The sequence below is a fragment of the Oncorhynchus nerka genome, linkage group LG28, assembly GCF_034236695.1.
Source record: "Oncorhynchus nerka isolate Pitt River linkage group LG28, Oner_Uvic_2.0, whole genome shotgun sequence".
Lineage (NCBI taxonomy): Eukaryota > Metazoa > Chordata > Actinopteri > Salmoniformes > Salmonidae > Oncorhynchus > Oncorhynchus nerka.
The window spans coordinates 13,184,333-13,212,267 of NC_088423.1; the positions used below are offsets into that span (position 1 = coordinate 13,184,333).

At 43.3% G+C, this 27,935-nt stretch overlaps 1 protein-coding gene across 1 annotated transcript; it reads right to left on the reverse strand.

Annotated features, from left to right (window-relative positions):
• Position 1: 1 nt before the first annotated feature.
• Positions 2 to 27,590, reverse strand: LOC115112874 (ubiquitin carboxyl-terminal hydrolase 42-like). The gene is made up of 18 exons (XM_029639895.2): positions 27,448 to 27,590; positions 17,716 to 17,962; positions 12,828 to 13,037; positions 9,545 to 9,655; positions 9,139 to 9,238; positions 8,668 to 8,735; positions 7,049 to 7,119; positions 6,861 to 6,943; positions 6,345 to 6,456; positions 6,093 to 6,233; positions 4,258 to 4,358; positions 3,925 to 4,090; positions 3,245 to 3,829; positions 3,068 to 3,150; positions 1,784 to 2,977; positions 1,337 to 1,680; positions 1,133 to 1,242; positions 2 to 975 (listed from the first exon to the last, which is right to left on the reverse strand). The coding sequence occupies exons 2-17, from the start codon at positions 17,951 to 17,953 to the stop codon at positions 1,166 to 1,168; spliced, it is 3,684 nt and encodes a 1,227-aa protein (XP_029495755.1). The 5' UTR covers positions 17,954 to 17,962; positions 27,448 to 27,590; the 3' UTR covers positions 2 to 975; positions 1,133 to 1,165.
• Between the last annotated feature and the right edge of the window lie 345 nt (positions 27,591 to 27,935).

The window sequence follows — 27,935 nt, forward strand, 5'->3', positions numbered from 1 at the left end:
ATGTATTTACGCCTTTTTATATACCTTGTACAATGTATAAATTTGACATGCTATTGTAGAACTAAAAATGTGTTAACATGACCATTTGACTTTTTAGGTAGAAAAAGAACCAAGCAAACCATTCTAACTATTTCACTGACTTGTGTCAATTTAGAACAAGGTCTAAATTACATCGTGGTAAATCTCTAAAACAAAACTATTCCTGATACAGGACTTATGTAAACTGATAGTACAGTTCAAAATTTAATTCACAGTATTTCTTATGGACGCTAGAAAACATTTTTTTTTAAAGCAGAAACACAGGTCCAAAGCCATAAAGAGAACATGATTATTGTTCAGCTTTTTTTTAATGCTTGAATAACAAGTTAAAAGAATTGGACATCTCAGTGAGAGCAAGATGCTGAGGGAGGGAGACGATCTTAGGCTTTCGAAAGTAACAAAGAGCTGTCCCGAAGTCTCCAGGGTAGGTGGAGTTGTGTTAAGTGCACACGTAGTCACACCAGGCCAGCTCCTTCTCCTTCAGACACTACTCACTCAATAACATTTCCCTCCATCAGAGAGAGGTTTTATACCTCCACCTATACAGATAATGGTGACAAACTTGCAGCCAACTGATGTCATACCAAACAGGTCATCTCCTAGGCAAGAAAACTATTCGTCTTCCTCTTTTTGGATTATTTAACCAGTTGATCAGTTCTCCGAGGAGGAATACGTCTCGTTTGAACAAAGTCCTGAGTCTTCCACTGTGCAGCTTATTCTTTTGTTAATTATTTATCATAAATGTACATTGAGTGACGAGTGAAGTTGAAAAAAATCTATTTAAAAAAAGAATCTAGTAGAATGTTAATTTCTCATGTGGTAAAAATACAGTATATTCCCAATAATACAGCACCACGTTCAAATATTCGGGATGACATTCCTGTTGCTGTTGAATTTCACTTTTATATAAAGGTTGATATTTAAAGTATTCCAAGTCTGCAATGAGAGGGAAAGATGTCAGGTTTGCAGACAGTCCCATCAGTCTTTACACAATCAAGATGAGTTGAAACCGGCTCCTGGTTTTGCACTCAAACATGCACAGTCCAGCATAGAGATTCTGAGAGTAAGACAGAGGCAAAGGAAAGATACTTACATTGTTCTGTGTCTCTGGTCGAACAGAGAAAATCTACTGTCTAAGTTCATTGTACAGTCCATTGGTAGAACATTCGTGGGAGTTTCCATTGGGTTGACCTAAGCCATTACCTACAACAAAACATTATGGTCAAAATGATAGATTAACACAGTGACAAACTGAGAAACAACCACCTATAGAAACCACATCTGCTTGTTTTATTACCTGTGTGTTCGTTGAAGTGGCAGTGCGATGCGTTTTGAGGAGCTGCTGTTGGTGATCCATCACGAGAGGAGAAGGAGCGGTCGTTGTCATCAGCGCGATGGCGTTTCTTAGGGTAGCTGTTGTCATAGCCATCGTCCTGGTAACGTCGCTTCTTGCTCGCCCTCTCATCGTCGCTGCTGCTTGCCCTGCGACCCTCCCGGGGGGCATTGGGGTCACGGTGCCCCTCGGGACTCTGGGTAGAGTGGATCTCATCCTCCATGTCAGTGTCGTACCTCCTACTTTTGTTGTGTTTGGAGGAACTGCTGCCGTCGGCTGCCCTGTCAGAGGAATTCACGTCAAAGGTCCTGGAAGAAAGAACACCCAGGTCAGAGGTAATATAGATCAGTTGTTACTTTATCTGACAGTGTCTCATTGTGGAGGCTTAAGAAAGAAGAAAGACTGCCTTACCTATTCTCTCGGTGCCTCTCTCTGTCCTTGGACTTCTTCTTCTTGCTCTTCTTGGGTTTCTTGGCCCGACGCTCCTCAGAGCTGTCCTTTCTCTCCTCTCTGTGAGGCTCGGGTCGTTTCACCAGGGCTGGGGAAAGGGCTGGGAGGGACTGACTGGGCTTAGTGCTGGAGCTCAGTGGGGTGGGCAGAGGGGCCTCCTGTGAAGGGTAGTAACACCTCTCTTTACCTTCATCCCTCCACCTTGAGCGTCCATGAGGCTCCTCTCTGTGTGGGAGGCTGTGGTGGCTGTGCTCCCTCCTGTCCCTATTCCTGTCCTTACTCGTTCTGTGGTGGTAATGGTGGTGACAGCGGTCCCTGTCCCTCTCTCTGGGGTGATAGCGTCGCTGTGAGAGGAATGCCTCAGACTCCCAGTTCCGGTGTCTGTCCCGGCTGAGCGAGCGGTCCCGGTACGACCGGTGGTGGTCTCTGTCTCGGTGGTCTCGCCGGTGGCGGTAGTGGTCTGAGTCATGGTCCCGGTTGTGTTCACGGCTCCTGTCCCGGTGGTACCTATCCCCTTCTCCGTCTTTATCCCGGTCAGAAGAGTACAGCCGGTCTCGATCACGATCGGAAGAGTTCAACCCGCCTTTCTCCTCCCGATCGGAAGAGTTCAACCCGCCTTTCTCCTCCCGATCGGAAGAGTTCAACCCGCCTTTCTCCTCCCGATCGGAAGAGTTCAACCCGCCTTTCTCCTCCCGATCGGAAGAGTTCAACCCGCCTTTCTCCTCCCGATCGGAAGAGTACATCTGGTCTCTTCCATCTCTGGAGCTGGGCTTTCCATCCAGCCCTACAGCTGGGCTGTTCTGGGTCTCCCTGACGTCCTCCCCAGATCCCCTGTGTGGGGCTCCGAGATCTTTTGTGGCTCCCAGGCCTGGTCCAGAGAGGACTGGGGTACTGAGGGAGCGGGGGGTGGGCTGGAGGAATAAGACCCCAGGGTTGGAGCTGGATTCTCTCAAGGCGTCGGTAAGTGGTTTAGCTCCAACATCAGCCAATGTGGATGGAGGTTTAGCAGCGGTTGCTGGTACGTGGTGAGGGAGGGGGCCAGAGTGAGTTTTAGCCTTTTTCTCTGGGGTGAGGGAGAGGCGGCTGTCGATGTCGGCACTGTGCAGGCCTTGAGAGGTGCTGGCCTGGCTGGGGGTGGTGCAATACACCTCTTTGCTGTAGAAAAATACGACATTTTCATGAATTACTGGATCTTCAAATCATCAAGCAACCTGGATCAAAAGAAGAGAATTTGATCACGCTCACCTTGGGCCACTGTGGTGAGCCTCCGCCCCATTAGACATGCTGGAACCCAAACCGGGCGACATCGCATGACCGTTACCGTGGATCTGCACAACAACAGACACACATAATGAGTACACAGGTGATGTGATTTGTGGAGTTCAGTAAAATATTTAATGTGTGTCGACTGAGTATAGGTACCTTCTCAGGGTGTTTGATGTTGTGGTGTCCGTTCTGACTGAGTTTGGAGAAGCTGTTGGTCCCGTTACGGTGCATGGTAGCCTGGCCATTACCGATGCCGTTGGTCTTGAGGGTCAGCACTCTGGGGACGGGGCCGTAGACTGTCTCTCCCTTCCTCCCGTTAACGTGAGGCTTAGCCGTGCCGTTCCCCAGACCACTGCCTCCCTCCTGGTCCGACTCCTCAGACGACTCCTGGCCGTACGGTACCAGGAACGACGCCCCGTGACCGTTTCTGTTAACGGAGGGAGTGCCATTAATGCGAGGATCCCGGGGCGTAGACATGTCTGATGTAGACTGTGACGAAGAGGACGGCTGGGCATAAGAGGATGATGAGGGGCGGATCTGTTTGCCCTGACCGATGAAGAAGGAGAGCTTCTGGCGCTTGGCAGGGTCAGGGATGCCTGTGGGACGGTTGAGAGGATGGGAGGAAGAGGTGGCGAGCGGGCTGTAGCTAGTCTTGCCCATGCTGTTGTCACTGCTGGTGCTGGGCTTAGAGCCAGAGGGGTAGTCCCTTAGCGAGCCGTTCCCATTGACGTGAAAGATGTTCTGGGAGGGGAGGGGACACATTGGTTACAGGCTCTTACTAAACATCTTGCCTCTGAACAGATGATTGTGCAAAAGCTGGTGTGTTTAGGCTGTACCTTGGCCATGTGTGAGGGCAGCTGTGGCCCTATGAAACCAGTGCTGGTGTGTCGTGGCCCAATGTTGACCCGGGGTGTGAGAATGGGGCGGGGGGACAACTGGCCGAGGGGCCCCGCGGTCCGGCACGTGTGATTGTAGTCCCCTCCATTCTTCAGATCAGGTGACCTGGTGGCCAGAACAGGCAGCACCCATCACAGATCAAAAAGCTCAACCACAAAGGGAAAACAACCTGCACAGAACTGTTGCGTGGTCCAACACAATACTTTAACATGACAATATTTACACCATTCAAACAAGGCTCCCCTTGGTTGACATGAATGGGAGCTACTCACCTGATGTAGAAGAGAACGTAAGCCTGCTGGTTGAGGACTGACCTGATGTCACTGACCAACACAGAGGAGTCATTCAACTGGTACCACTGGCCATTGCTAGCCTGAAAGAGAGAGATTTATAAAACATGCATCACACTGACATACATAAGTATGAACATAATCCTTTATAGAAGACTAATCAAACATCTGGCTTACATAGAAAGGGTGAGAGGATTATTCACATGGGGGTTTGGGCTGTCGTCGTTAAGCTTTCTTTCATTGATTGTTCGAGAACCGTCCTACTAGTGACTTCTGTCAATATTGGAGCTTACCTTGAAGTAGCAGTAGTAATATATTAGGTTAGATGTTAGGGCTTCCTAAAATACACCATTTTGGGGTAAGCCCTAACATCTAACCTAATATATAAATACAGTGCATTCGGGAAAGTATTCAAACCAATTCCCTTTTTCCACTTTGTTACGTTACAGCCTTATTCTATTTTCAGGCCTCTCCAGAGATGTTCGATCCGGGCTCTGGCTGGGCCACTCAAGGACATTCAGAGACTTGTCCTGAAGTCATTCCTGCATCGCCTTGTCTGTGTGCTTAGGGTCGTTGTCTTGTTGGAAGGTGAACCATCGCCCCAGTCTGAGGTCCTGAGCGCTCTATAGCAGGTTTTCATCAAGGATCTCTCTGTACTTTGCTCTGTTCATCTTTCCCTTGATCCTGACTAGTCTCCCAGTCCCTGCTGCTGAAAAACATCCCCACAGCATGATGCTGCCACCACCATGCTTCACCGTAGGGATGTTGCCAGGTTTCCTCCAGATGTGACGCTTGGCATTCAGGCCAAAGAGTTCAATCTTGGTTTCATCAGACCAGAGAATCTTGTTTCTCATTGTCTGAGAGTCTTTTAGGTGCCTTTTGGCAAACTCCAAGCAGGCTGTCATGTGCCCTTTAATGAGGAGTGGCTTCCATCTGGCCACTCTACCATAAAGGCCTGATTGGTGGAGTGCTGCAGAGATGGTTGTCCATCGGGAAGGTTCCCCCATCTTCACAGAGGAACTCTGGAGCTCTGTCAGGGTGACCATTGGGTTCTTGGTCACCTCCCCTGACCAAGTCCCTTTTCCCCCGATTGCGCAGTTTGGCCGGGCGGCCAGCTTCAGAAAGGGTCTTGGTGGTTACAAACTTTTTCCATCTAAGAATGATGAGGCCACTGTGTTCTTGGGGACCTTCAATGCTACAGAAATGTTTTGGTAACCTTTCCCAGATCTGTGCCTCAACACAATCCTTCGACCTCATGCCTTTGTTTTTGCTCTGACGTGCACTGTCAACTGTGGGACCTTATATAGACAGGTGTGTGCCTTTCCAAATCATGTCCAATCAATTGAACTTACCCCAGGTGGGCTCCAACGAAGTTGTAGAAACATCAAGGATGATGGGGTTCCCGAGTGGCGCAGTGGTCTAAAGGCTAGAAGTGTAACTACACTGGTTCAAATACAGGTTGTATCACAACCAGCCGTGATTGGGAGTCCTATAGGGCAGCGCACAATTGGCCCAGCGTCTTTGGCCGTTGTAGGCCGTCATTTTAAATAAGAATGTGTTCTTAATGACTTGCCTAGTTAAATAAAGATAAAATAAAATGATCAATGGAAACAGGATGCACCAGAGCTCAACTTCGAGTCTCATAGCAAAGGGTCTGAATAATTATGTAGATAAAGGTGTTACAAATAAAAACAGATTTTTCACTTTGTCATTATTGTATGTAGATGGAGTAAAAATATATTTTGGATAAGGGCTGTAACGTGGGAAAAGTCCAGGGGTCTGAATACTTTCTGAATGCACTGTATATTAGTGCTTACTTTGACGTAGCAGTAGTAGTGTCCAGCGTGGCAGCTGAAGCCAGAGTGCACCAGGACAGCATAGAGCACGTAGACCTGGGGCTCGCCGTGGGACTGAGACATGAAGGGACGCAGGTCTAGGCACTCAGCATACCTTACGTCCTAAAGGAGAGAAACAGGCAATGGCAGTGGAAATCTAGATAAAGATCTGTAAAAAAAAACAGATTTCCATGTACATTTTGCTGTCACTGACCATGTTTCCTGATGTCTTACCTTAGCGATCTTGCCCCCGTTGTAGTTGGCGAATCGCTTCAGTGAGATGGTGAGCACATTAGCGCTGCGGTGGATGGTGAATCTCTTAGAGGCTGGAACCATCTTCTTACACCTGCACAGACAGATCAGTTAAATACCAAAAACAAAACATGCAGAATTGGGTCGCAATAACACTGGTTTAGGCAGCTCTATACTGAGATGAACAACAATAACACTGGTTTAGGCAGCTCTATACTGAGATGAACAACAATAACACTGGTTTAGGCAGCTCTATACTGAGATGAACAACAATAACACTGGTTTAGGCAGCTCTATACTGAGATGAACAACAATAACACTGGTTTAGGCAGCTCTATACTGAGATGAACAATAATAACACTGGTTTAGGCAGCATTTTGCTGAGATTAACAATAATAACACTGGTTTAGGCAGCTCTATACTGAGATGAACAATAATAACACTGGTTTAGGCAGCTCTATACTGAGATGAACAATAAATGAATCCAGATCTACTCACTTAGCGCATCTGTAGGCATTCTCTCCATCTAGCTGCTCAGGCTTAACAAACTGTTCCAGAGCCTTTGTGATACTGGGAGCAGTCTGAAAGGTAACACGGGTGACAGTTGTCTATGATGCATTCTTAGCAAGACACAATGGTTTGACAGGTTCCCCCTTTGTGTAGCATGAAAGGCAGTTCACCGTTACCTTTATTTCCAAAGCAACATCCAAATAAGGGTCAAATGTGTCAGAGACCGCTTTGCAGTTGAAACATTTTACTGTAAAAAGACAGACACAATTAGATCATCTTACCTATTAACAAATGGCAGTCATCGAATGTTTTAATGGTGTACAAGACACAGCGAGAAAGTATAGAAATCAATCAAACTTATTCAGCAGTTGTCACAGTGCTTTACAGATACAGGTGAAGTTTACATACACTTAGGTTGGAGTCATTAACTCGTTTTTCAACCACTCCACAAATTTCTTGATAACAAACTATAGTTTGGCAAGTTGGTTACGACATCTACTTTGTGCATGACAAGTCATTTTTCCAACAATTGTTTACAGACCGATTATTTCACTGTATCACAATTCTAGTGGGTCAGAAGTTTACATACACTAAGTTGACTGTGCCTTTAAACAGCTTGGACAATTCCATAAAATTATGTCATGGCTTTAGAAGCTTCTGTTAAGCTAATTGAGTCAATTGGAGGTGTACCTGTGGATATATTTCAAAGCCTACCTTCAAACGCAGCACCTTTTTGCTTGACATCATGGGAAAATCAAAAGAAATCAGCAAAGACCTCAGAAAAAAATGGTAGACCTCCACAAGTCTGGTTCATCCTCGGGAGCAATTTCCAAACGCCTGAAGGTACCACGTTCATCTGTACAAACAATAGTACGCAAGTATAAACACCATGGGACCACGCAGCCGTCATACCGCTCAGGAAGGAGACGTATTCGGTCTCCTAGAGATGAATGTACTTTGGTGCGAAAAGTGCAAATCAATCCCAGAACAACAGCAAAGGACCTTGTGAAGATTCTGGAGGAAACGGGTACAAAAGTATCTATATCCACTGTAGAACAAGGGAAAAGGGGGACACTTGCACGCTGAAGAACACCCTCCCAACCATGAAGCACGGGGGTGGCAGTATCATGTTGTGCGGGTGCTTTGCTGCAGGAGGGACTGGTGCACTTCACAAAATAAATGGCATCATGAGGAAGGAAAATTATGTGAATATATTGAAGCAACATCTCAAGATATCAGTCAGGAAGTTAAAGCTTGGTCGCAAATGGGTCTTACAAAAGGAAAATGACCCCAAGCATACTTTTAAAGTTGTGGAAAGATGGCTTAAGGACAACAAAGTCAAGGTATTGGAGTGGCCATCACAAAGCCCTGACCTCAATCCTATAGAAGATATGTGGGCAGAACTGCGTGTGTGAGCAAGGAGGCCTTACAAACCTGACTCAGTTACACCAGCTCTGTCAGGAGGAATGAGTCAATTCACCCAACTTATTGTGGGAAGCTTGTGGAAGGCTACCCAAAACATTTGACCCAAGTTCAAAAATTTAAAGGCAATGCTACCAAATACTAATTGAGTATGTAAACTTCTGACCCACTGGGAATGTGATGAAATAAGTAAAAGTTCAAATAAATCACTACTATTATTCTGACATTTCACATTCTTAAAATAAAGTGGTGATCCTAAAACAGGGAATCTTTTCCGACTTCAACTGAACCTAGTCTAATACCCCAAAGGGCAAACAACTCTCATATCGGCTTCAGTAAGTGAGACATTTAAAGATTACACCAATAAGCCTACCTCTGGACCGTAGATACCCTCCAAAGACTTGATGGATGAAACTGGTTGCTTGCGTTTGCCTGTCCAATCTGTTGTAAAAGTAAACATCAAATCGTTAAAGATGCTTATCAGTGACTCCCAATAGCCTTAAGGGAAATTGCCTTTATGCGTATACACAGGATCATATAAATCAAGATAGCCTTCATTTAATTTGTCATTGGGACAGCCCTTTGAGGAGCAACAGACACCTGAGGAAATAGAGCAAAGGTAATTGCTGAGAGTAGAGGCAACCTGTTGGGGGGCAGAATAGCCTTCCACTACACGGGAGGGGGATCCTAAAGTCAGTTAAGGGTCCCTGGTGTATAGGAGATGGTCACTAAAACATGATATATTAATCATGTCTCGCTCTGTGCTATATGTGAATGTGGGTCAGATGCAAGTCCAGAACAGTGCTTCCTAGTGGCTGAACACTGATTTCAGTGTAACACCTACTTGTTTAGAGGCAGGCAGGACTTTTGCATAGCGTCCACTGTGTACCGCAGGAACTCATGGGCATCCTCTTGGCTGCCAAAGCGGAAATGCTTTGCAATCCCTGCACAGGTGTTATACAGAGGTGGGGAGGAAGACTCAATAAATATACTTTAACCCTGTCAGTTTTCCCTACAAAAATGACAGCATCAACTCTTTTTTTTGGAGGGAAAACTATTTTGCTGACTAGGTTTCCCAGAATTCTGCACCTGTGATGCAGTCCCAACACTCCTTCCATTTTTGAAGGGAAAAACTATTTTCCAGACATGTTATTTAGTTGTAATGGCTTTCAACACGCCTGAACAAAGACTTTCCTTTCAACTTTGTGCTAAAGGGTTTCCCCCTCTGATTCCAAGTAAACACTACTTACGTTTGAGCTCGTTGAGGACTCCGATGGGCTTGATGACATTCCCAGAGTTGGCGAAGACCTGGGTGATGTGATTCTGCATTGTGCACATCATACAGAACCCAGGCTCATGACCTGAACATCAACACAGATGACGGTCAATCAGGTAATAGGTATTAAAAGGTACAATGCATTTAAAGGTCTCAATATTAAATCATTTATCATTTCTGGGTAACAATTAAGTACCTTAATGTGATTTTTCTTTACCAGTTTAATTGAAAACAATCAAAATAGCTTAACAAAAATCTATTTCTCAAGCAAGAATTTTGCTAGGATTGTCTGGGAGTGATCTGAGTGGGGAGGGAAAAACTAGCTGTTACTGGCAAAGAGGTTTGGAACTCTTTCTTATTGGTCTATTAACTAATTTACCACCTGGTGTTGTCACCAGGCAGGCCAAAACTCCATCCCACCAAAACAGGCTGAAATTTCAGGCAGTCTTTTCAAACAGCTCTTACACTTAAAGGGCAATATCATAATTTTCACAGTATTATTCCAACTTTTAGGGTGGAAATGTATATAAAACACATGAAAAAAGTTGACTGCACTTGGCCTTTAAAGGGATACTTTGGGATTTTGGCAATGAAGCCCTTTTATCTACTTCCCCGGAGTCAGATAAACGGCATGAAGGAAGTTAGAAGTAGTTTTGTGAGCCGATGCTAACTATCATTAGCGCAATTAAAGTTTATACCATAGAGTCTTGGTGCAGGTACAGCCAACTAGCGAAAAAATAATGTAAAATATATCGTAAAAATAATATCCCGATATGTAATTACTTTTTTTTTTTTTTTTTTTACCCCATCACAAATTGCCAAAACCCCAAGTATCTCTAAGCAAACAACCAACATACAGTGCCCAGAAAGTATTCACACCCCTTGACTTACTCCACATTATGTTACAGCCCGAATTCAAAATGGATTCAGTTGATTTCTCTCATCTACACACAATACCCCATAATAAAAAGTTAACATGGTTTTTGAATTTGTAGCAAATTTATTGAAAATGAAATAGAAAAAAAATTGAATTTACATAAATCTTCGCACCCCTGAGAAGCACCTTTGGCGGCGATTACAGCTTTGAGTCATCTTGAATATGTTGATCAACTTTTGGGATTTTCTCACAAATGTTCTCAAGCTATGTTAAGTTAGATGGGGAACGGCAACCCTCAAGTCTTTCCACAGATTTTCAATAGGATTCAAGTCTAGGTTTTGGCTGGGCCAATCAATGATTTTCAAACTCTTGTTCTGAAAACATTCGAGCATTGCTTTGGCTGTCTGCTTGTGGTTATTGTACTGTTGGAATGTAAATCTTCGCCCCCAGTCTGAGGTCGTTTGCAATCTGAAGCAGGTTCTCAGTAAAGGATTTGCCTGTATTTGGCGCCATTCATTGTTCCCGCTATCCTTACCAGTCTCCCAGTCACTGAATAGCATCCCCATAGCATGATGCTGCCACCACCATGCTTCATAGTAGGGATGGTGTTACATTTACATTTAAGTCATTTAGCAGACGCTCTTATCCAGAGCGACTTACAAATAGACGGGTGATGAGCTGTGCCTGGTTTTCTCCAGACATGGCGCTTTGTATTCAGGTCAAATAGTTCAATTTTTGTCTCATCAGACCACAGAATCTTTTGCCTTATGATCTCGGTTTCACACTCCAGGTGTGTTGTCATGTAGAGACTGTTGTCATTCTGGCAGGTTCTCCCATCTCAGCCAAGGAACTGTGTAGTTCTGTCAGAGTGGTCATTGGGTTCTTGGTCACCTCCCTGACCAAGGTCCTTCTTGCCCGTTTGCTCAGTTCGGCCGGACGGCCAGCTCTAGGCAGAGTCTGTATAGTTCCATATTTTTTCAAATTCCCAATGATGGAGACCACTGTGCTCTTGGAAACATTCAACACTCAAAAAATTGTTTTATACCCTTCCCCAGATATATAGTACCCGTCAAAAGTTTGGACACACCTGCTCATTCAAGGGTTTTTCTTTCTTTACATTGTAGAATAATAGTGAAGACCTCAACTATGAAATAACACATGGAATCATGTCGTAAACAAAAAAGTGTTAAACAAATAAAATATTATACATTTGAGATTATTCAAATAGCCACCCTTTGCCTTAATAACAGCTTTGCACACTCTGGAATGCATTTCAATTAACAGGTGTGCCTTTCCTTCTTAATGCATGAGTCAGTTGTGGTGTGACAAGGTAGGGTTAGTATACAGAAGATATCCCTATTTGGTAAAAGACCAAGCCCATATTATGGCAAGAACAGCTCAAATAAGCAAAGAGAAATGACAGTCCATCATTACATTACTTTAAGGTCAGTCAATCTGGAAAATGTCAAGAACTTTGAAAGTTACTTCAAATGCAGCCACAAAAACCATCAAGCGCTATGATGAAACTGGGTCTCATGAGGACCCCCACAGAAAAGGAAGACCCAGAGTTACCTCTGCTGCAGAGGATAAGTTTATTAGAGTTAACTGCACCTCAGATTGCAGCCCAAATAAAATGCTTCACAGAGCTCAGTAACACACACATCTCAACATCAACTGTTCAGAGGAGACTGCGTGAATCAAGCCTTCATGGTCGAATTGCTGCAAAGAAACCACTAAAAGGGCATTAATAGGAGGAAGAGACTTGCTTGGGCCAAGAAACACGAGCAATGGACATTAAACACGTGGAAATCTGTCCTTTGGTCTGATGAGTCCAAATTTGCGATTTTTGGCTCCAACTGTCGTGTCTTTGTGAGACGCAGAGTAGGTGAACGGATGATCTCCACATGTGTGGTTCCCACAGTGAAGCATGGAGGTGGTGTGATGGTGCATTGCTGGTGACACTCAGTGATTTAAAATTCAATGCACACTTAACCAGCATGGCTACCACAGCATTCATAGTTTTGATGTCTTCCCTATTATTCTACAATGTAGAAAATAGTAAAAATAAAGAAAAACCCTTGAATGAGTAGGTTCCCAAACTTTTGACTGGTACTGTATGCCTCATCACAATTCTATGTCAGATCTACAGACAGTTCCTTGGACTTAATGGTATAGTTTCTGCTCTGACATGCATGTTAACTGTGGTACCTTATGTATGAATCCATTTTGAATTCAGGCTGTAACACAACTTGGAATAAATCAAGTGGTATGAATACTTTCTGAAGTCTCAGTTTGTCAAATATAACTTATTTTCTTTCTCTTTCTAACCTTCTCCTGCTATGAAAATGTAACAGAGCCCCTGGTTCTATTACCCACATACATGTTTTAGAGTGCTCCCGGGACAGCATGTAGTTAGTGAGGGGAGCGGTATAGGTGAGACACTGCAGAGCAGAGTTGAGGAAGCAGGTGTTTCCCAGGTTCTGGAGACCTGATCCGATGCGGTGGACCTGGTTCCACTTCAGGCTGAGCCGCTCGGCTGGGAACAGCACCTTCTGGGGCAGGGCGATGCCGTCCCCACTGGTCAGCACCACTGCAAAGGGGAAGGGGAAAGAAATGGTCAAATACATGACAAAAGGAGTGTTGCCTGGTAGATAACCCAGTGGGAATAAATCTCTGAAGGTCGTCTAAGGAAAAGTTGTTTTTGACTGCGTCCAACTTGAAGGCACGATGAAATTGACAATCAATTTTTGAGAGAGTCTGAAAAGACTTAAATTCAAAGCTAGGGCATATTTGATGGGTGGGGGAAGGCAGGAAAATCCTGTGTTTCTTGTTTACTGACATAACATGTGGTGCCACAGGATCTATGGTTCAGGGTACATCAGGCTATTGATTTAAACCCCCTCAGAGAACAATATGTTTACATAACTGGGCCATTATAAAAGACCGCAACATAAAACACCTATGAGAATCGGTTCAGGCAGTCACTTATGAGAAGAGATGTGGGAAACTACAGCTACTCAACTCGGCACTCTCTGTGTGGAGAGGCTTGAAATACAGTGCATTTAGAAAGTATTCAGATCCCTTGACTTTTTCCAATTTGTTAAGTTACAGCCTTATTCTAAAATGGATACAATTATTTCCCCCCTCATCAATCCACACACAACTCCATAATGACAAAGCAAAAATAGGTTTAGATTTTTTGGCAAATTTATATTTTAAAAAATCTAACTCATGACATTTACATAAGTATACAGACCCTTTACTCAGTACTTTTGAAGCACCTTTGGCAGCGATTACAGCCTCGAGTCTTCTTGGATATTATGCTACAAGCTTGGCACACCTGTATTCGGAGAGTTTCTCCCATTCTTCTCTGCAGATCCTCTCAAGCTCTGTCAGGTTGGATGGGGAGCGTCGCTGCACAGCTATTTTCAGGTCGCACCAGAGATGTTCGATCCGGTTCAAGCCCGGGCTCTGGCTGGGCCACTCAAAGATATTCAGAGACTTGTCCTGAAGCCACTACTGCGTTGTCTTGGTTGTGTGTTTAAGGCCGTTGTCCTGTTAGAAGGTGAACCGTTGGCCCAGTCTGAGGTCCTGAGCAGGTTTTCATCAAGGATCTCCCTGTACTTTGTGCCATTCATCTTTGCCTCGATCCTGACTAGTCTCCCATTCCCTGTTGCTGAAAAACACCCCCACAACACGATGCTGCCACCCACATGCTTCACCGTAGGGATGGTGACAGGTTTCCTACAGACGTAACGCTTGGCATTCAGGCTAAATAGTTAAATCCTGGTTTCATCAGAACAGAGAATCTTGATTCTCATGGTCAGAGTCCTTTAGGTACCCTTTGGCAAACTCCAATCAGGCTGTCATGTGCCTTTTACTGAGGAGTGGTTCCGTCTGGCCAAGCTACCATAAAGGCCTGATTGGTGGAGTGCTGCAGAGATGGTTGTCCTTCTGGAAGGTTCTCCCACAGAGGTACTCTAGAGCTCTGTCAGTGACCATCGGGTTCTTGGTCACCTCCCTGACCAAGGCCCTTCTCTTCCGATTGGCCGAGTGGCCAGCTCTATGAAAAGTATTGGTGGTTCCAAACTTGGTGGTTCCATTCAAGAATGATGGAGGCCACTGTTCTTGGGGACCGTCAATGCTGCATAACGTTTTGGTACCCTTCCCCAGATCTGTGCCTCGATACAATCCTGTCACGGAGCTCTATGGACAATTCTTGTCAACTGTGGGACCTTGTATAGACAGGTGTGTGAGCCTTTCCAAATCATGCCAATCAAGTTGTAGAAACATCAAGGATGACCAATGTAAACAGGATGCACCGGAGCTCAATTTCCAGTCTCATAGCAAAGGGTCTGAATACTAATGTAAATAAGGTATCTGTTTTATATTTTTAATAAATGTGCAAAAAAATTCTACAAACCTGTTTTAGCTTTGTAATTATGGGGTATTGTGTGTATATATTGATGAGGGAAAAAATGTATAATCCATTTGAGAATAAGTCTGTAACGTAACAAAATGTGGAAAAAGATATGAAGATGGCGCCGGAGGGGATGGCTACAGTCTTATCGGCTCTTAACCAACCACGCTATTTTGTTTGTTTTTTCACATTGTTTGTCTTGTTTTGTACATAATGTTGCTGCTACCGTCTCTTATGAGCGAAAAGAGCTTCTTGACATCAGAACTGCGATTTCTCACCTCAGATTAGACAGAGTTTTTCTTCAATGAGTCAGACGGGAGGGAGATAATACAGACACCCGACCAAGCCCAGATCCCCGTCATTAGCTGGAGAAGGAAACTGAGATTTTGCGGGGGAAAAAAATCAGGGTGCCTTGTGAGGATCAGGTGACGAGTGGCTAATCTGCCTTTGCCTTCCGTCCTGCTAGCTAACGTTCAATCGCTGGAAAATGGGACGAAAGCACGTATATCCTACCAACGAGACATTACAAACTATAACATCTTATCGTGGCTGAACGACGACATTAAGAACATACAGCTGGTGGGTTATACAATATCTATCGTCAGGATAGAACAGCAGCCTCTGGTAAGACACAGAGCGGGGGCCTATGCATATATGTTAACAGCTGGTGCACGATATCTAAGGAAGTCTCGAGGTTTTGCTCACCTGAGGTAGAGTATCTCATGATAAGCTGTAGACCACACTATCTACCTAGAGTTTTCATCTGCGGACTCTCCTTCACCGCAGCCAACGTGAGTAAAACATAACGTGTTTACCCTCGCAAGGCTGCCGGCCCAGACGGCATCCCTAGCCGCGTCCTCAGAGCATGTGCAGACCAGCTGGCTGGTGTGTTTACGGACATTCAATCAATCCCTATCGCAGTCTGCTGTTCCCACATGCTTCAAGAGGGCCAACATTGTTCCTGTTCCCAAGAAAGCTAAGGTAACTGAGCTAAATGACTATCGCCCGCCCCGTAGCACTCACTTCCATCATCATGAAGTGCTTTGAGAGTCTAGTCAAGGATCATATCACCTCCACCCTACCCGACACCCTAGACCCACTCCAATTTGCTTACCACCCAATAGGTCCACAGACGATGCAATCGCAATAACACTGCACACTACCCTAACCCATCTGAAGAGGAATACCTATGTAAGAATGCTGTTCATCGACTACAGCTCAGGATTTAACACCATAGTACCCTCCAAACTCGTCATTAAGCTCGAGACCCTGGGTCTCGACCCCGCCCCGTGCAACTGAGTCCTGGACTTTACGACGAGCCGTCCCCAGGTGGTGAGAGTAGGAAACTATATCTCCACCCCGCTGATCCTCAACACTGGGGTCCCACAAGGGTGCTTTCTCAGCCCTCTCTTGTACTCCCTGTTCACCCACGCCTCCAACTCAATCATCAAGTTTGCAGACGACAATACAGTGGTAGGCTAGATTACCAACAACGACGAGACGGCCTACAGGGAGGAGGTGAGGGCCCTCTGAGTGTGGTGTCAGGAAAATAACCTAACACTCAACGTCAACAAAACAAAGGAGATTATCGTGGACTTCAGGAAACAGCAGAGGGAGCACCCCCCTAGCCACATCGACGGGACAGTAGTGGAGAAGGTAGAAAGTTTTAAGTTCTTCGGGCGTACACATCACGGATGGACTGAAATGGTCCACCCACACAGACAGCGTGGTGAAGAAGAAGCAACAGCGCCTCTTCAACCTCAGGAGGCTGAAGAAATTTGCCTTGTCGCCAAAAACACTCAAACTTTTACAGATGCACAATCGAGAGCATCCTGTCGGGCTGTATCACCGCCTGGTACGGCAACTCCCCGCCCACAACCGCAAGGCTCTCCAGAGGGTAGTGAGGTCTGCACAACACATCACCGGGGGCAAACTACCTGCCCTCCAGGACACCTACACCACCCGATATCATAGGAAGGCCAAAAAGATAATCAAGGACAACAACCACCCGAGCCAATATTTGGATGTAATAAATGTATCACTAGTCACTTTAAACAATGCCACTTTAAATAATGTTTACATACCCTACATTACTCATCTAATATGTATATACTGTACTCTATACCATCTACTGCATCTTGCCTATGCCGTTCGGCCATCGCTCATCCATATACTTATGTATATATTCTTATTCATTCCTTTACACTTGCGTGTATAAAGTAGTTGTTGTGAAATTGTTAGATTACTTGTTAGATATTACTGCATGGTCGGAACTAGAAGCACAAGCATTTCGCTACACTCGCATTACCATGTGTATGTGACCAATAACATTTGGTGTATTTGAATTTGTATTTTTTGTAGCTGTCAACATACCACCAGAGACCGATGCTGACACTAAAACCGCACTCAATGAGTTGTATACTGCCATAAGCAAACAGGAAAATGCTTATTCAGAGGCAGCACTCCTAGTGGCTGTGGACTTTAATGCAGACTAACTTAAATCCTTTTTACCTATTTTCTATCAGCATGTTAAATTTGCAACCAGAGGGGGACAAAATCCAGACCACCTTTACTCCATACACAGAGACTCGTGCAAATCTGACCATAATTCTATCCTCCTGATTCTTGTTTACAAGCAAACATTAAAGCAGAAAGCACCAGTGACTCGGTCTATAAAAAGTGGTCAGATGAAGCCGATGCTAAACTACAGGACTGTTTTGCTAGCACAGAATGGAATATGTCCCGGGATTCATTTTATACACTTGGGAGTCCTGCAACCAAAGATACATTGTCTACTATATCTGTTATGAGTTAAAAGATTTGAGTTGAGCACACCAACCCTCCTCACCTTGTTCCTTGGGCCTGTCTGCACTGCTGCTGTTGACTGTGGCTCCAGGGGTGGGACCCATGCAGCCCCCTGTCTTCACCCTGGGGGTGTCGGAGGACGAGGGGCCCCCCGCCCCCCAGCTGGAGCAGCCACTGTCCATCCCGTTCCCGTCACCGCCGGGAAAGTTCAGCGATCCTGAGCGCTTGCACCCGACTGACTCTAGGTCAGATTTCTCTGAAGATCTGTCAACTATGGTCATTGTTCATTGCTGTTGGACAAAAAAAAAACATAGAGAGGGTGATGTTAGGCAATGTTTCTTTAGATACTAACCTAGGCCTAGTTGGGAGTACTGAACTGTGTCAAAAATCACCCTGGAGGTAGAACACATGAAGTAACACCTAGGAATATAAAAGTAAACATCTTGAATAAGACTAGCTCTGTAGCTCTAGAAGAGGATGAAAGAGCTTTACAGAAACTGTAACCGCCCATAAACCACCCAAAAGCATCCTACTTTCCATTTCAAACTCACATTATTTCCTGGAACTCTAATGGGTCAGTGCTACTAGAGGTCGACCGATTATGATTTTTCAACGCCGATACCGATTAATCGGCCGATTTTTATTTATTTATTTGTAATAATGACAATTACAACAATACTGAATGAATACTTATTTTAACTTAATATAATACATCAATAAAATCAATTTAGCCTCAAGTAAATAATGAAACATGTTCAATTTGGTTTAAATAATGCAAAAACAAAGTGTTGGAGAAGAAAGTAAAAGTGCAATATGTGCTAATGTAAGAAAGCTAACGTTTCAGTTCCTTGCTCAGAACATGAGAACATATGAAAGCTGGTGGTTCCTTTTAACATGAGTCTTCAATATTCCCAGGTAAGAAGTTTTAGGTTGTAGTTATTTTAGGAATTATGGGACTATTTTTCTCTATACCATTTGTATTTCATTAACCTTTGACTATTGGATGTTCTTATAGGCACTTTAGTATTGCCAGTGTAACAGTATAGCTTCCGTCCCTCTCCTCGCTCCTCCCTGGGCTCGAACCAGCAACACAACGACAACAGCCACCATCGAAGCAGCGTTACCCATGCAGAGCAAGGGGAACAACTACTAGAAGGCTCAGAGCGAGTGACGTTTGAAACACTATTAGCGCGCGCTAACTAGCTATTTCACTTCGGTTACACCAGCCTCATCTTGGGAGTTGATAGGCTTGAAGTCATAAACAGCGCAATGCTTGACGCACAACGAAGAGCTGCTGGCAAAACGCACGAAAGTGCTGTTTGACTGAATGTTTACGAGCCTGCTTCTGCCTCCCATCGCTCAGTCAGATACTTGTATGCTCAGTCAGATTATATGCAACGCAGGACACGCTAGATAATATCTAGTAATATTATCAATCATGTGTAGTTAACTAGTGACTATGATTGATTGTTTTTTATAAGAAAAGTTTAATGCCAGCTAGCAACTTACCTTGGCTTACTGCATTCGTGTAACAGGCAGTCTCTTTGTGGAGTGCAACCAGAGAGAGGCAGGTCGTTATTGCATTGGACTAGTTAACTGTAAGGTTGCAAGATTGGATCCCCCGAGCTGACAATGAGAAAATCTGTCATTCTGCCCCTGAACGAGGCAGTTAACCCACCGTTCCTAGGCCGTCATTGAAAATAAGAATGTGTTCTTAACTGACTTGCCTATTTTATTTATTTACTATATATATTTTTTAAATCGGCGCCCAAAAATACCAATTTCCGATTGTTATGAATACTGTATACTCTGTACACTTCTGGCCCTTCTTTGGACACTGTTAACAACCCTCCAGGCAAGCTTCAATGCCATACAACTCTCCTTCCGTGGCCGCCAATTGCTCTTAAATACAAGTAAAACTAAATGCATGCTCTTCAACCGATCGCTGCCTGCACCTGCCCGCCATCACTACTCTGGACGGCTCTGACTTCAAATATGTGGACAACTACAAATACCTAGGTGTCTGGTTAGACTGTAAACTCTCCTTCCAGACCCACATCAAACATCTCCAATCCAAAGTTAAATCTAGAATTGGCTTCCTATTTCGCAACAAAGCATTAAAACTGACCATCCTACCAATCCTCGACTTCGGCGATGTCATTTACAAAATAGCCTCCAATACCCTACTCAACAAATTGGATGCAGTCTATCACAGTGCCATCCGTTTTGTCACCAAAGCCCCATATACTACCCACCATTGCGACCTGTACGCTCTCGTTGGCTGGCTCTCGCTTCATACTCGTCGCCAAACCCACTGGCTACATGTCATCTACAAGACCCTGCTAGGTAAAGTCCCCCCTTATCTCAGCTCGCTGGTCACCATAGCATCCCCCACCTGTAGCACGCGCTCCAGCTGGTATATCTCTCTGGTCACCCCCAAAACCAATTCTTTCTTTGGCCACCTCTCCTTCCAGTTCTCTGCTGCCAATGACTGGAACGAACTACAAAAATCTCTGAAACTGGAAACACTAATCTCCCTCACTAGCTTTAAGCACCAACTGTCAGAGCAGCTCACAGATTACTGCACCTGTACATAGCCCACCTATAATTTAGCCCAAACAACTACCTCTTTCCCTACTGTATTTTTTAATTTATTTTATACCCCATTATTTTTATTTCTTCTTTGCACATTCTTCTACTGCAAATCTACCATTCCAGTGTCTTACTTGCTATATTGTATTTACTTTGCCACCATGGCCTTTTTTTTTTGTTGCCTTTACCTCCCTTATCTCACCTCATTTGCTCACATCGTATATAGACTTGTTTATACTGTATTATTGACTGTATGTTTGTTTTACTCCATGTGTAACTGTGTCGTTGTGTGACGAACTGCTTTGCTTTATCTTGGCCAGGTCGCAATTGTTAATGAGAACTTGCCTACCTGGTTAGATAAATAAATAATAAATAAACAATGAAAACTTGAAATTGGCCCTAATTAATCGGCCATTCCGATTAATCGGTCAACCTCTAAGTGCTACCATCCACTTTGAAGATGCAGATTGTAGCAAATTCAGTGCACTGTACAAAAATTAAATGTATTCCTAGAACCTATCTTACACAGCAACAGTTAAGATTATGATTGTCATAAACATTTATGTTCTGAGTGTCACAATGTGACTAACGTTTTCAGTGATTGTTATCCTGGGTAGGATTTCAGTATGTAAGTAGCCTCAATCACACAGAGCATCAACCAGGATTGACCTGCTCAATTACCAGCAGGTGGTCTGTCTGGTGGTGTAAATGGGTCATATAAAAGTCATGCAGACAACCCAATGGATATAAAAGCAAAAGGTTTTCTCACTCTGAGAAATAAAGTTCTGCAGACAGTGTAGAAGCCCCAAAGGCATGCTTTGCTTAGGTTTTGCATTGAATTTACATGCAACATAGAGACAAAGCTTTGAAGTTTGGTTTAGTGATACGTTTAGTGACTGCAAGTTATAGAAGAACATTACAACAAAGTGAACAGCAATCCTAAATGGATCCTATGCCCCAGTGGAGATCTGAAAGAATTTGACAGGAAATGTATGATTTTTGCCTTAGTCAAGACTAAAATCCAGGAATTCAGCAACAAACAAAAAAACATGATTTAGGAAATATGTTCAAGTTGTTCGCAAAAATAAAAAGACATACAGTAGATGAGCAAAAGTATGTGGACACATGCTCGTCGAACATCTCATTCCAAAATCATGGGCTGTAATAACAGCCTACACTCTTCTGGGAAGGCAATGTAACATTGCAGCGGGGACTTTATTCCATTTAGCCACGAGCATTAGTGAGGTCAGGTACTGATGTTGGGCAATTAGGCCTGGCTAGCAGTCGGCGTTCTAATTCATCCCAAAGGTGTTCGGTGGAGTTGAGGTCAGGGCTCTGTGCAGGACAGTCAAGTTCTTCGACACTGATCTCGACAAACCAGTTCTGTATGGACCTTACTTTGTGCACAGGGGCATTGTCAACAGGAAAGAGCATTCCCTAAATAGTGGCCAAAAAGTTGGAAGCACAGATTCATCTAGAATGTCATTTTATGCTATAGCGTTAAAAAATATTTCCCTTCACTGGAACTAAGGGGCCTAGCCCAAACCATGAAAAACAGCCCCAGACCATTATTTCTCCTCCAAAAAACTTCACCGTTGGTAATATGCATTCGGGCATCAGCCAAACCCTGATTAATCCGTCAACCCCAGATTAATCCGTCGGACTGCCAGATGGTGTAGTGATTCATCACTCCAGAGAATGTGTTTCCACTGCTCCAGAGTCCAATGGCGGCGAGCTTTACACCACTCCAGCCGACGTTTGGCATTGAACATGGTGATCTTAGGCTTGGGTGCGGCTGCTCGGTCATGGAAACCCATTTCATGAAGCTCCTGACGAACAGTTCTTGTGCTGACGTTGCTTCCAGAGGCAGTTTGGAATTCGGTAGTGAGTGTTGCAACTGAGGACAGACAATTTTTAAGCAATAACAGCACTTACAGATGACCAGGGCAGCTTTAGCAGGGCAGGAATGTGACAAACTGACTTCTTGGAAAGGTGGCATCCATCCTATGATGGTGCCACATTGAAAGTCACAGTTCTTTAGTAAGGCCATTCTACTGCCAATGTTTGTCTATGGAAATTGCATAGCTGTGTGCTCGATTTTATACACCTGTCAGCAACGGATGTGGCTGAAATAGCCGAATCCACTAATTTGAAGGGGTGTCAACATACACTATATATACAAAAGTATGTGATCATGTTTCAAGGTAATCTAGGTATGAAATTATTGTATTTGAAAAAAACATCTCTTTTTTGGCTTTAGTTGTGGTCAATTTGCAGTGGAAATTAATATGCTTCGACCATCCGCTCCAACTAAAATCGGCCCGCGGCTGACTCTAGGTTCCTACCAGAGTGAGTCTAGGGGTCTTTGGTTCAGCGTTTGAGTTGCGTCTTCGACACCTGGCATCTGGGTTGCATATATAGTAAATGCGTTTCCGAGACACACACACACACACAACTTTACTAAAACGCCGCCAAATTACATCACATTATCACTACAGGTCAGTAGTCTAAACGATATATATATATTTTTTTAACCCCTTTTCTCCCCAATTTCGTGGTATTCAATTGTTAGTAGTTAGTGTCTTGTCTCATCGCTACAACTCCCGCATAGACTCGGGAGAGTCGTAGGTCGAGATCTATTGCGTCCTCCAAAACACAACCCAACCAAGCCGCACTGCTTCTTAACACAACACGCATCCAACCCGAAGCCAGCCGCACCAATGTGTCGGAGGAAACACCGTACAACTAGCGACCTGGTCAGGGTGCACTGCGCCCGGCCCGCCACAGGAGTCGCTAGTGCACGATGAGACAAGGATATCCCTGCCGGCCAAACCCTCCCCAACCCGGACGATGCTAGGCCAATTGTGCGCCGCTCGAGCCCAGAGTCTCTGGTGGCACAGCTAGCACTGTATAATGTTATTATACTGAACAAAAATATAAATGCAACAAGTGTTAGTCCCATTTTTCCTGATCTGAAATAACATCTCAAAAAACATCTAAAATGTTGTGCACAAATTTGTTTATATCCCTGTTAGTGAGCATTTCTCCTTGCCAAGATATCCGTACCACCTGACAGGTGTGGCATATCAAGAAGCTGATTAAACAGCATGATCATTACACAGGTACACCTTGTGCTGGGGACAATAAAAGGACACTCTAAAATTAGCAGTTTTGTCACACAATGCCACATATGTCTCAAGTTTTGAGGGCGTGTGCAATTGGCAGGTATGTCCACCAGAGCTGAATGTTAATTTTTCTACCATAAACTACCTCTAACCTCGTTTTAGAGAATTTGGCAGTACGTCCAACCGGACTCACAACCGCAGACCACGTGTACCCACGCCAGCCCAGGATCTCCACATCCAGCTTCTTCACCTGCGGAATCATCTGAAACCAGCCACCCGGACAGCTGATGAAACTGTGGGTTTGGACAACCCAAGAATTTCTGCAGTTCAGCATTGTAACTGACTTCTGTGGCCAAATGCTCACCTTCGATGGCCACTGGCACGCTGGAGAAGTGTGCTCTTCACGGAAGAATCACAGTTTCAACTGTACCGGGCAGATGGCAGAAAGTGTGTATGGCATTGTGTGGGCAAGCGGTTTGCTTATGTCAATGTTGTGAACAGAGTGCCCCATGGTGGCGGTAGGGTTATGGTATGGGCAGGCATACGCTACGGGCAATGAACACAATTTCATTTTAGATCAATTACATTTTAATACACAAAGATACCGGAAGCTGAAAATGTCCCAGTTCTTCCATGGCCTGCATAGCCACCAGACGTCATCCATTGAGCATGTTTGCGATGCTCTGGATCAACATGTACAACAGCGTGTTCCAGTTTCCACCAATTCCCGCAACTTCACACAGTCATTGGAGGAGTGGGACAACAATCGACAGGTCACAATCAACATCCTGATCAACTGTATGCGAAGGAGATGTCACGCTGCATGACGTAAATTGTGGTAACACCAGATACAGACTGGTTTTCTGATTCACGCCCCTACGTTTTTATTAAGGTATCTGTGACCAACCGATGCATATCTGTCTTCCCAGTCATGAGAAATTCATAGATTATGGCCTAATGAATTTATTTCAATTGACTGATTTCCTTATATAAACTTAGTAAAATCTTTGAAATTGTTGCATGTAGCGTTTAGTTTTGTTCAGTGTAGTTATCTACTACTGAAGTCACATGGACAACATTTGATTTTTATATAACATTTCAAATTACAATACAAACATACGACATCTCTACATGTATATTTTTTCTGAATAAACAAAAATCACAAGGATTGACTTTCAAAAGTTTAAGTTCCTAAAAAAAAAAGGATAACAAAACCAGGGGTTACAGTTGTATATATGATAGAGCTGTAAAAAGTTTTTTTTTTTGGTTATTGACTAATTCTAGGGATTTTATTAGATATTGGATTTAGAGACAGATTTCAAATATTAGTTTGTGTATATAAAATGTATCGAATAAATTAAACTACTAATTCAGTGGTTTTGTTTTCATTTGAATAATAACATATCACATCTTTCATTGTAAATACATGGGTCTTATTGATGAAATAAAAATTTTAAATACTTAACTCGCTCCAAAATTACTTCACAGAGTCTAAATGTGTATTGTAGTTTCTCCTTCTTTATCAAATAAAAGACATATGTCCTCTAAAACAATTCATTTAGACAGGTTATTGCAAGGATATAGTTTGTGCAAGATTTTAAAGTGAATTTATTTTACTTTATTTGGTATACAAAATTTGTGAGGAAGCAACCAAGCTTTCTTCCATTCAATTTCAGTACTATGTGTGTTCCAGAAGAATATCCCACAAGAGATCTTGTTCTTGGAGTGAAAAAGTTCTTCGTGAATGTATTACATTTCTTATCCAGCAGGGGGAAACCTAACATAAGTTGTGCATCTATCATGACATGTTCACCAAAACACAAATGAGATTTCATTAATTGAATCAGTCCTGCAGGTATTGCTTTGCATATAGAATACAATTATTTATAATGTATTGGGAAGTTATGTTTCTAAGAACTTTCTATAAGAGAGTATATTTTCTTCTTTATCAAATAAATCAAGCACAAATATAATATTTATTGCGGCCCACTTAGGAAAGAACAAAGACTTGTTTTTAACAACAATATCTTTGTTGTTCTACAGAAGTGCCTGGTGTGGGGAGGACATGACAGTTTCCAGGCTAAAAGGGCATGTTCATGAAATTTGGACAGTTTGATGGGTAATTCAGCTGGAGAATAATTGCACTTCCACAAAAATTGAAGACCCCACAATAAAATATGACAGGGAATGAAGTACCATATAGATTCTGAGCTAATCGTACATCTTTTTATCAAGTTCACTTTAAAATGTATTGTTGATATCAAAGAAATCTAGTACTTCAAGCCCACCATCAGCTCTTTGGTTTGATATTACAGACTTCTTACATGCGTGTTGTTTATTTTTCCATATAAAGTCTAGGAAAGTTTTGTTGATATCCTTGCTGGTTTGATCAGTTACAAATAGGGATAGAGCAGGGTATGGACAACATCGTAGCTAGCAGTAATGACACGTGACATACAGGAACAAACACTAAAGTGAAACCAGAGACGGATGAGGAAGCGAGACATCTCACTCCCTCATTTTTTCTGGTTCATATAGTCATACAACTAAGCAGACCAAAACTGAGAATTATTTCAATGGTAAAAGACCTGAGTAAGACATTTTAATTTATGCACCATCTTTGGTGAAAGATTTCCAGGGAAAGAAACCATCTTTCTCCAAAATCAGAATAGGGAAGCTTTGATCTTAAAGGGGCAATCAGCATTCGAAACAATAACAAAACCTCCGACCCTGTTTCGGTAAAAAGCTGAGGGATGGGGCTGGAGAATGTATGGACAGCGCTATGAATGCAAGACCAGACCATCCATGATATCACAATTATAGTTTCAACAATTGAGGCTATACAGTGTTTGTTTACAAACATTGGAGTAAAACATGCTTATAGTTTGGGTTCTGATGGTGTATGACAGTTGAACCAAGCTCATGAGGCATTTTAGTTTTTTGAAAAAAACAATTAAACATGAAATGGGCAGTCTAATTGACTCAACAATCAAACATATGTTTTGCTTTCTTAATGAAACAGAACATAATCTGTTGTTTATCAAATGTAACTGATCCTGCTTTCTAATATACTGTACCGCTCTGCTGTCTGTGCAAGAAGCTGACTTAGCTAGCATTTTTTAGCACATAGCTACTAACTAACGTTAGTTGAAAGCGTTCTAACGTTAGTACAGTACCTAGCAGGGACGCTATTTCCCCATTTTTACCTAGCAGAGACGCAAATTCCCAAATTGCGGTAGCAAACTAGCTAATGATTACAAATCAAAAACAAAATTAGCTACATGGATTTTAAGTTCTCAATAAATCAAAGTAGTATTCCTAGGACTTTCAAGCGACAATCGTTTCAAACAAATAATGTTAACCATTAAGATAGACTTTTTACACGCACGTTTACGACAACTGTTCCTCCCAAGTCCCACCTCTGCCTGGCAGTCTGGCTGGCTGAGGCTTTAGCGAACGCGATAGGCCTCTAACACGTAATTCAACAGATCAGAAAATATCATTTCAAACTTTCTTACCCTGTTTTTTAAATAAATGTTAGGAAAGTAAATAGTCGTATTTCTTATGAACACGTTCAGAATGTCTTATTCTGAGGTGTGCACGTATGGTAACCACAAACGCCATGGTAACGGCAAAACGTAGCTAACAATACTGCCCAAATGGGCTATGAGCATTGTCATTGTGCAACAATAACGAACTACGTTGGTTAGCAATCATTGGTACAATGCAAGGTAGCTGGTCTTTTCGGTGGTAAAACAATACATGTGGTGTTTATGTATGGTTCCTTGATAAACCTGAGACTTTAACGCCGAACCATTTTAGCATTCACAGGTTTATCTATGGGAAAGATGGCTAGCTAGCTGCTAGGCTAACTACGTTCTAAAGAGGGGCTCAAGATTTAAAATTCACCGGTGGTTGAGCGCTCGCCTCCGACATGACACTCAGTGAGCCGCCCGGTATTGGCTAACTACAGAAAAACCCAATGGGTTAAATCATTTGGACTTCTCCAACTAGACTAATACAATGCTCAGTATTTAATACAACATAAATGCCCTTACCTGTATTTTTTTATAAATATATTATTATACGTGCATGTCCATGTATTATTTCCAGCTGTAGTCAGTCCGTGAACAATGACGTAGCTAATTTCCCTACGGGTGAATCCGGGTACTACGGATGAAAGGAACTCTTGATTCGCCGAGGCTCAGTGTGAAACGTGTTCACAGGAGTCGTAGAAAGCACTTACACGCCTTGACCTTTATGATGAGATCCAACGGGTAAACCGTTAAAGGATCGTTTTTATGCATTATATTGGATTTGGATCGTTCTTAAACTAAGCTTATACAACAACTGTGCTCCCAGACGATTCATGACTGTTTGAGGCATGCAGAACAACAATTAACGGGAGTGAGTGTGTCTAATTCATTTCCTGGAATTCAAGTGGTCAAACAAATACAAGCCTTGTTGGCTTGATTACCTTCATCATATGAGTATATTATATTACACAAATTATGTAAATTAATCTTGACCGGATAAAAAAATATTG

Excerpts from the sequence above, each read along its gene's own strand:
- LOC115112874 (XM_029639895.2), bottom strand. The coding sequence starts at position 17,953 with ATGACCATAGTTGACAGATCTTCAGAGAAATCTGACCTAGAGTCAGTC. Across the intron at positions 9,239-9,544 it reads AGTCCTCAACGAGCTCAAAC|GGATTGCAAAGCATTTCCGC; the intron begins GTAAGTAGTGTT and ends ACACCTGTGCAG. Across the intron at positions 6,234-6,344 it reads ACGGGGGCAAGATCGCTAAG|GACGTAAGGTATGCTGAGTG; the intron begins GTAAGACATCAG and ends TCTCTCCTTTAG.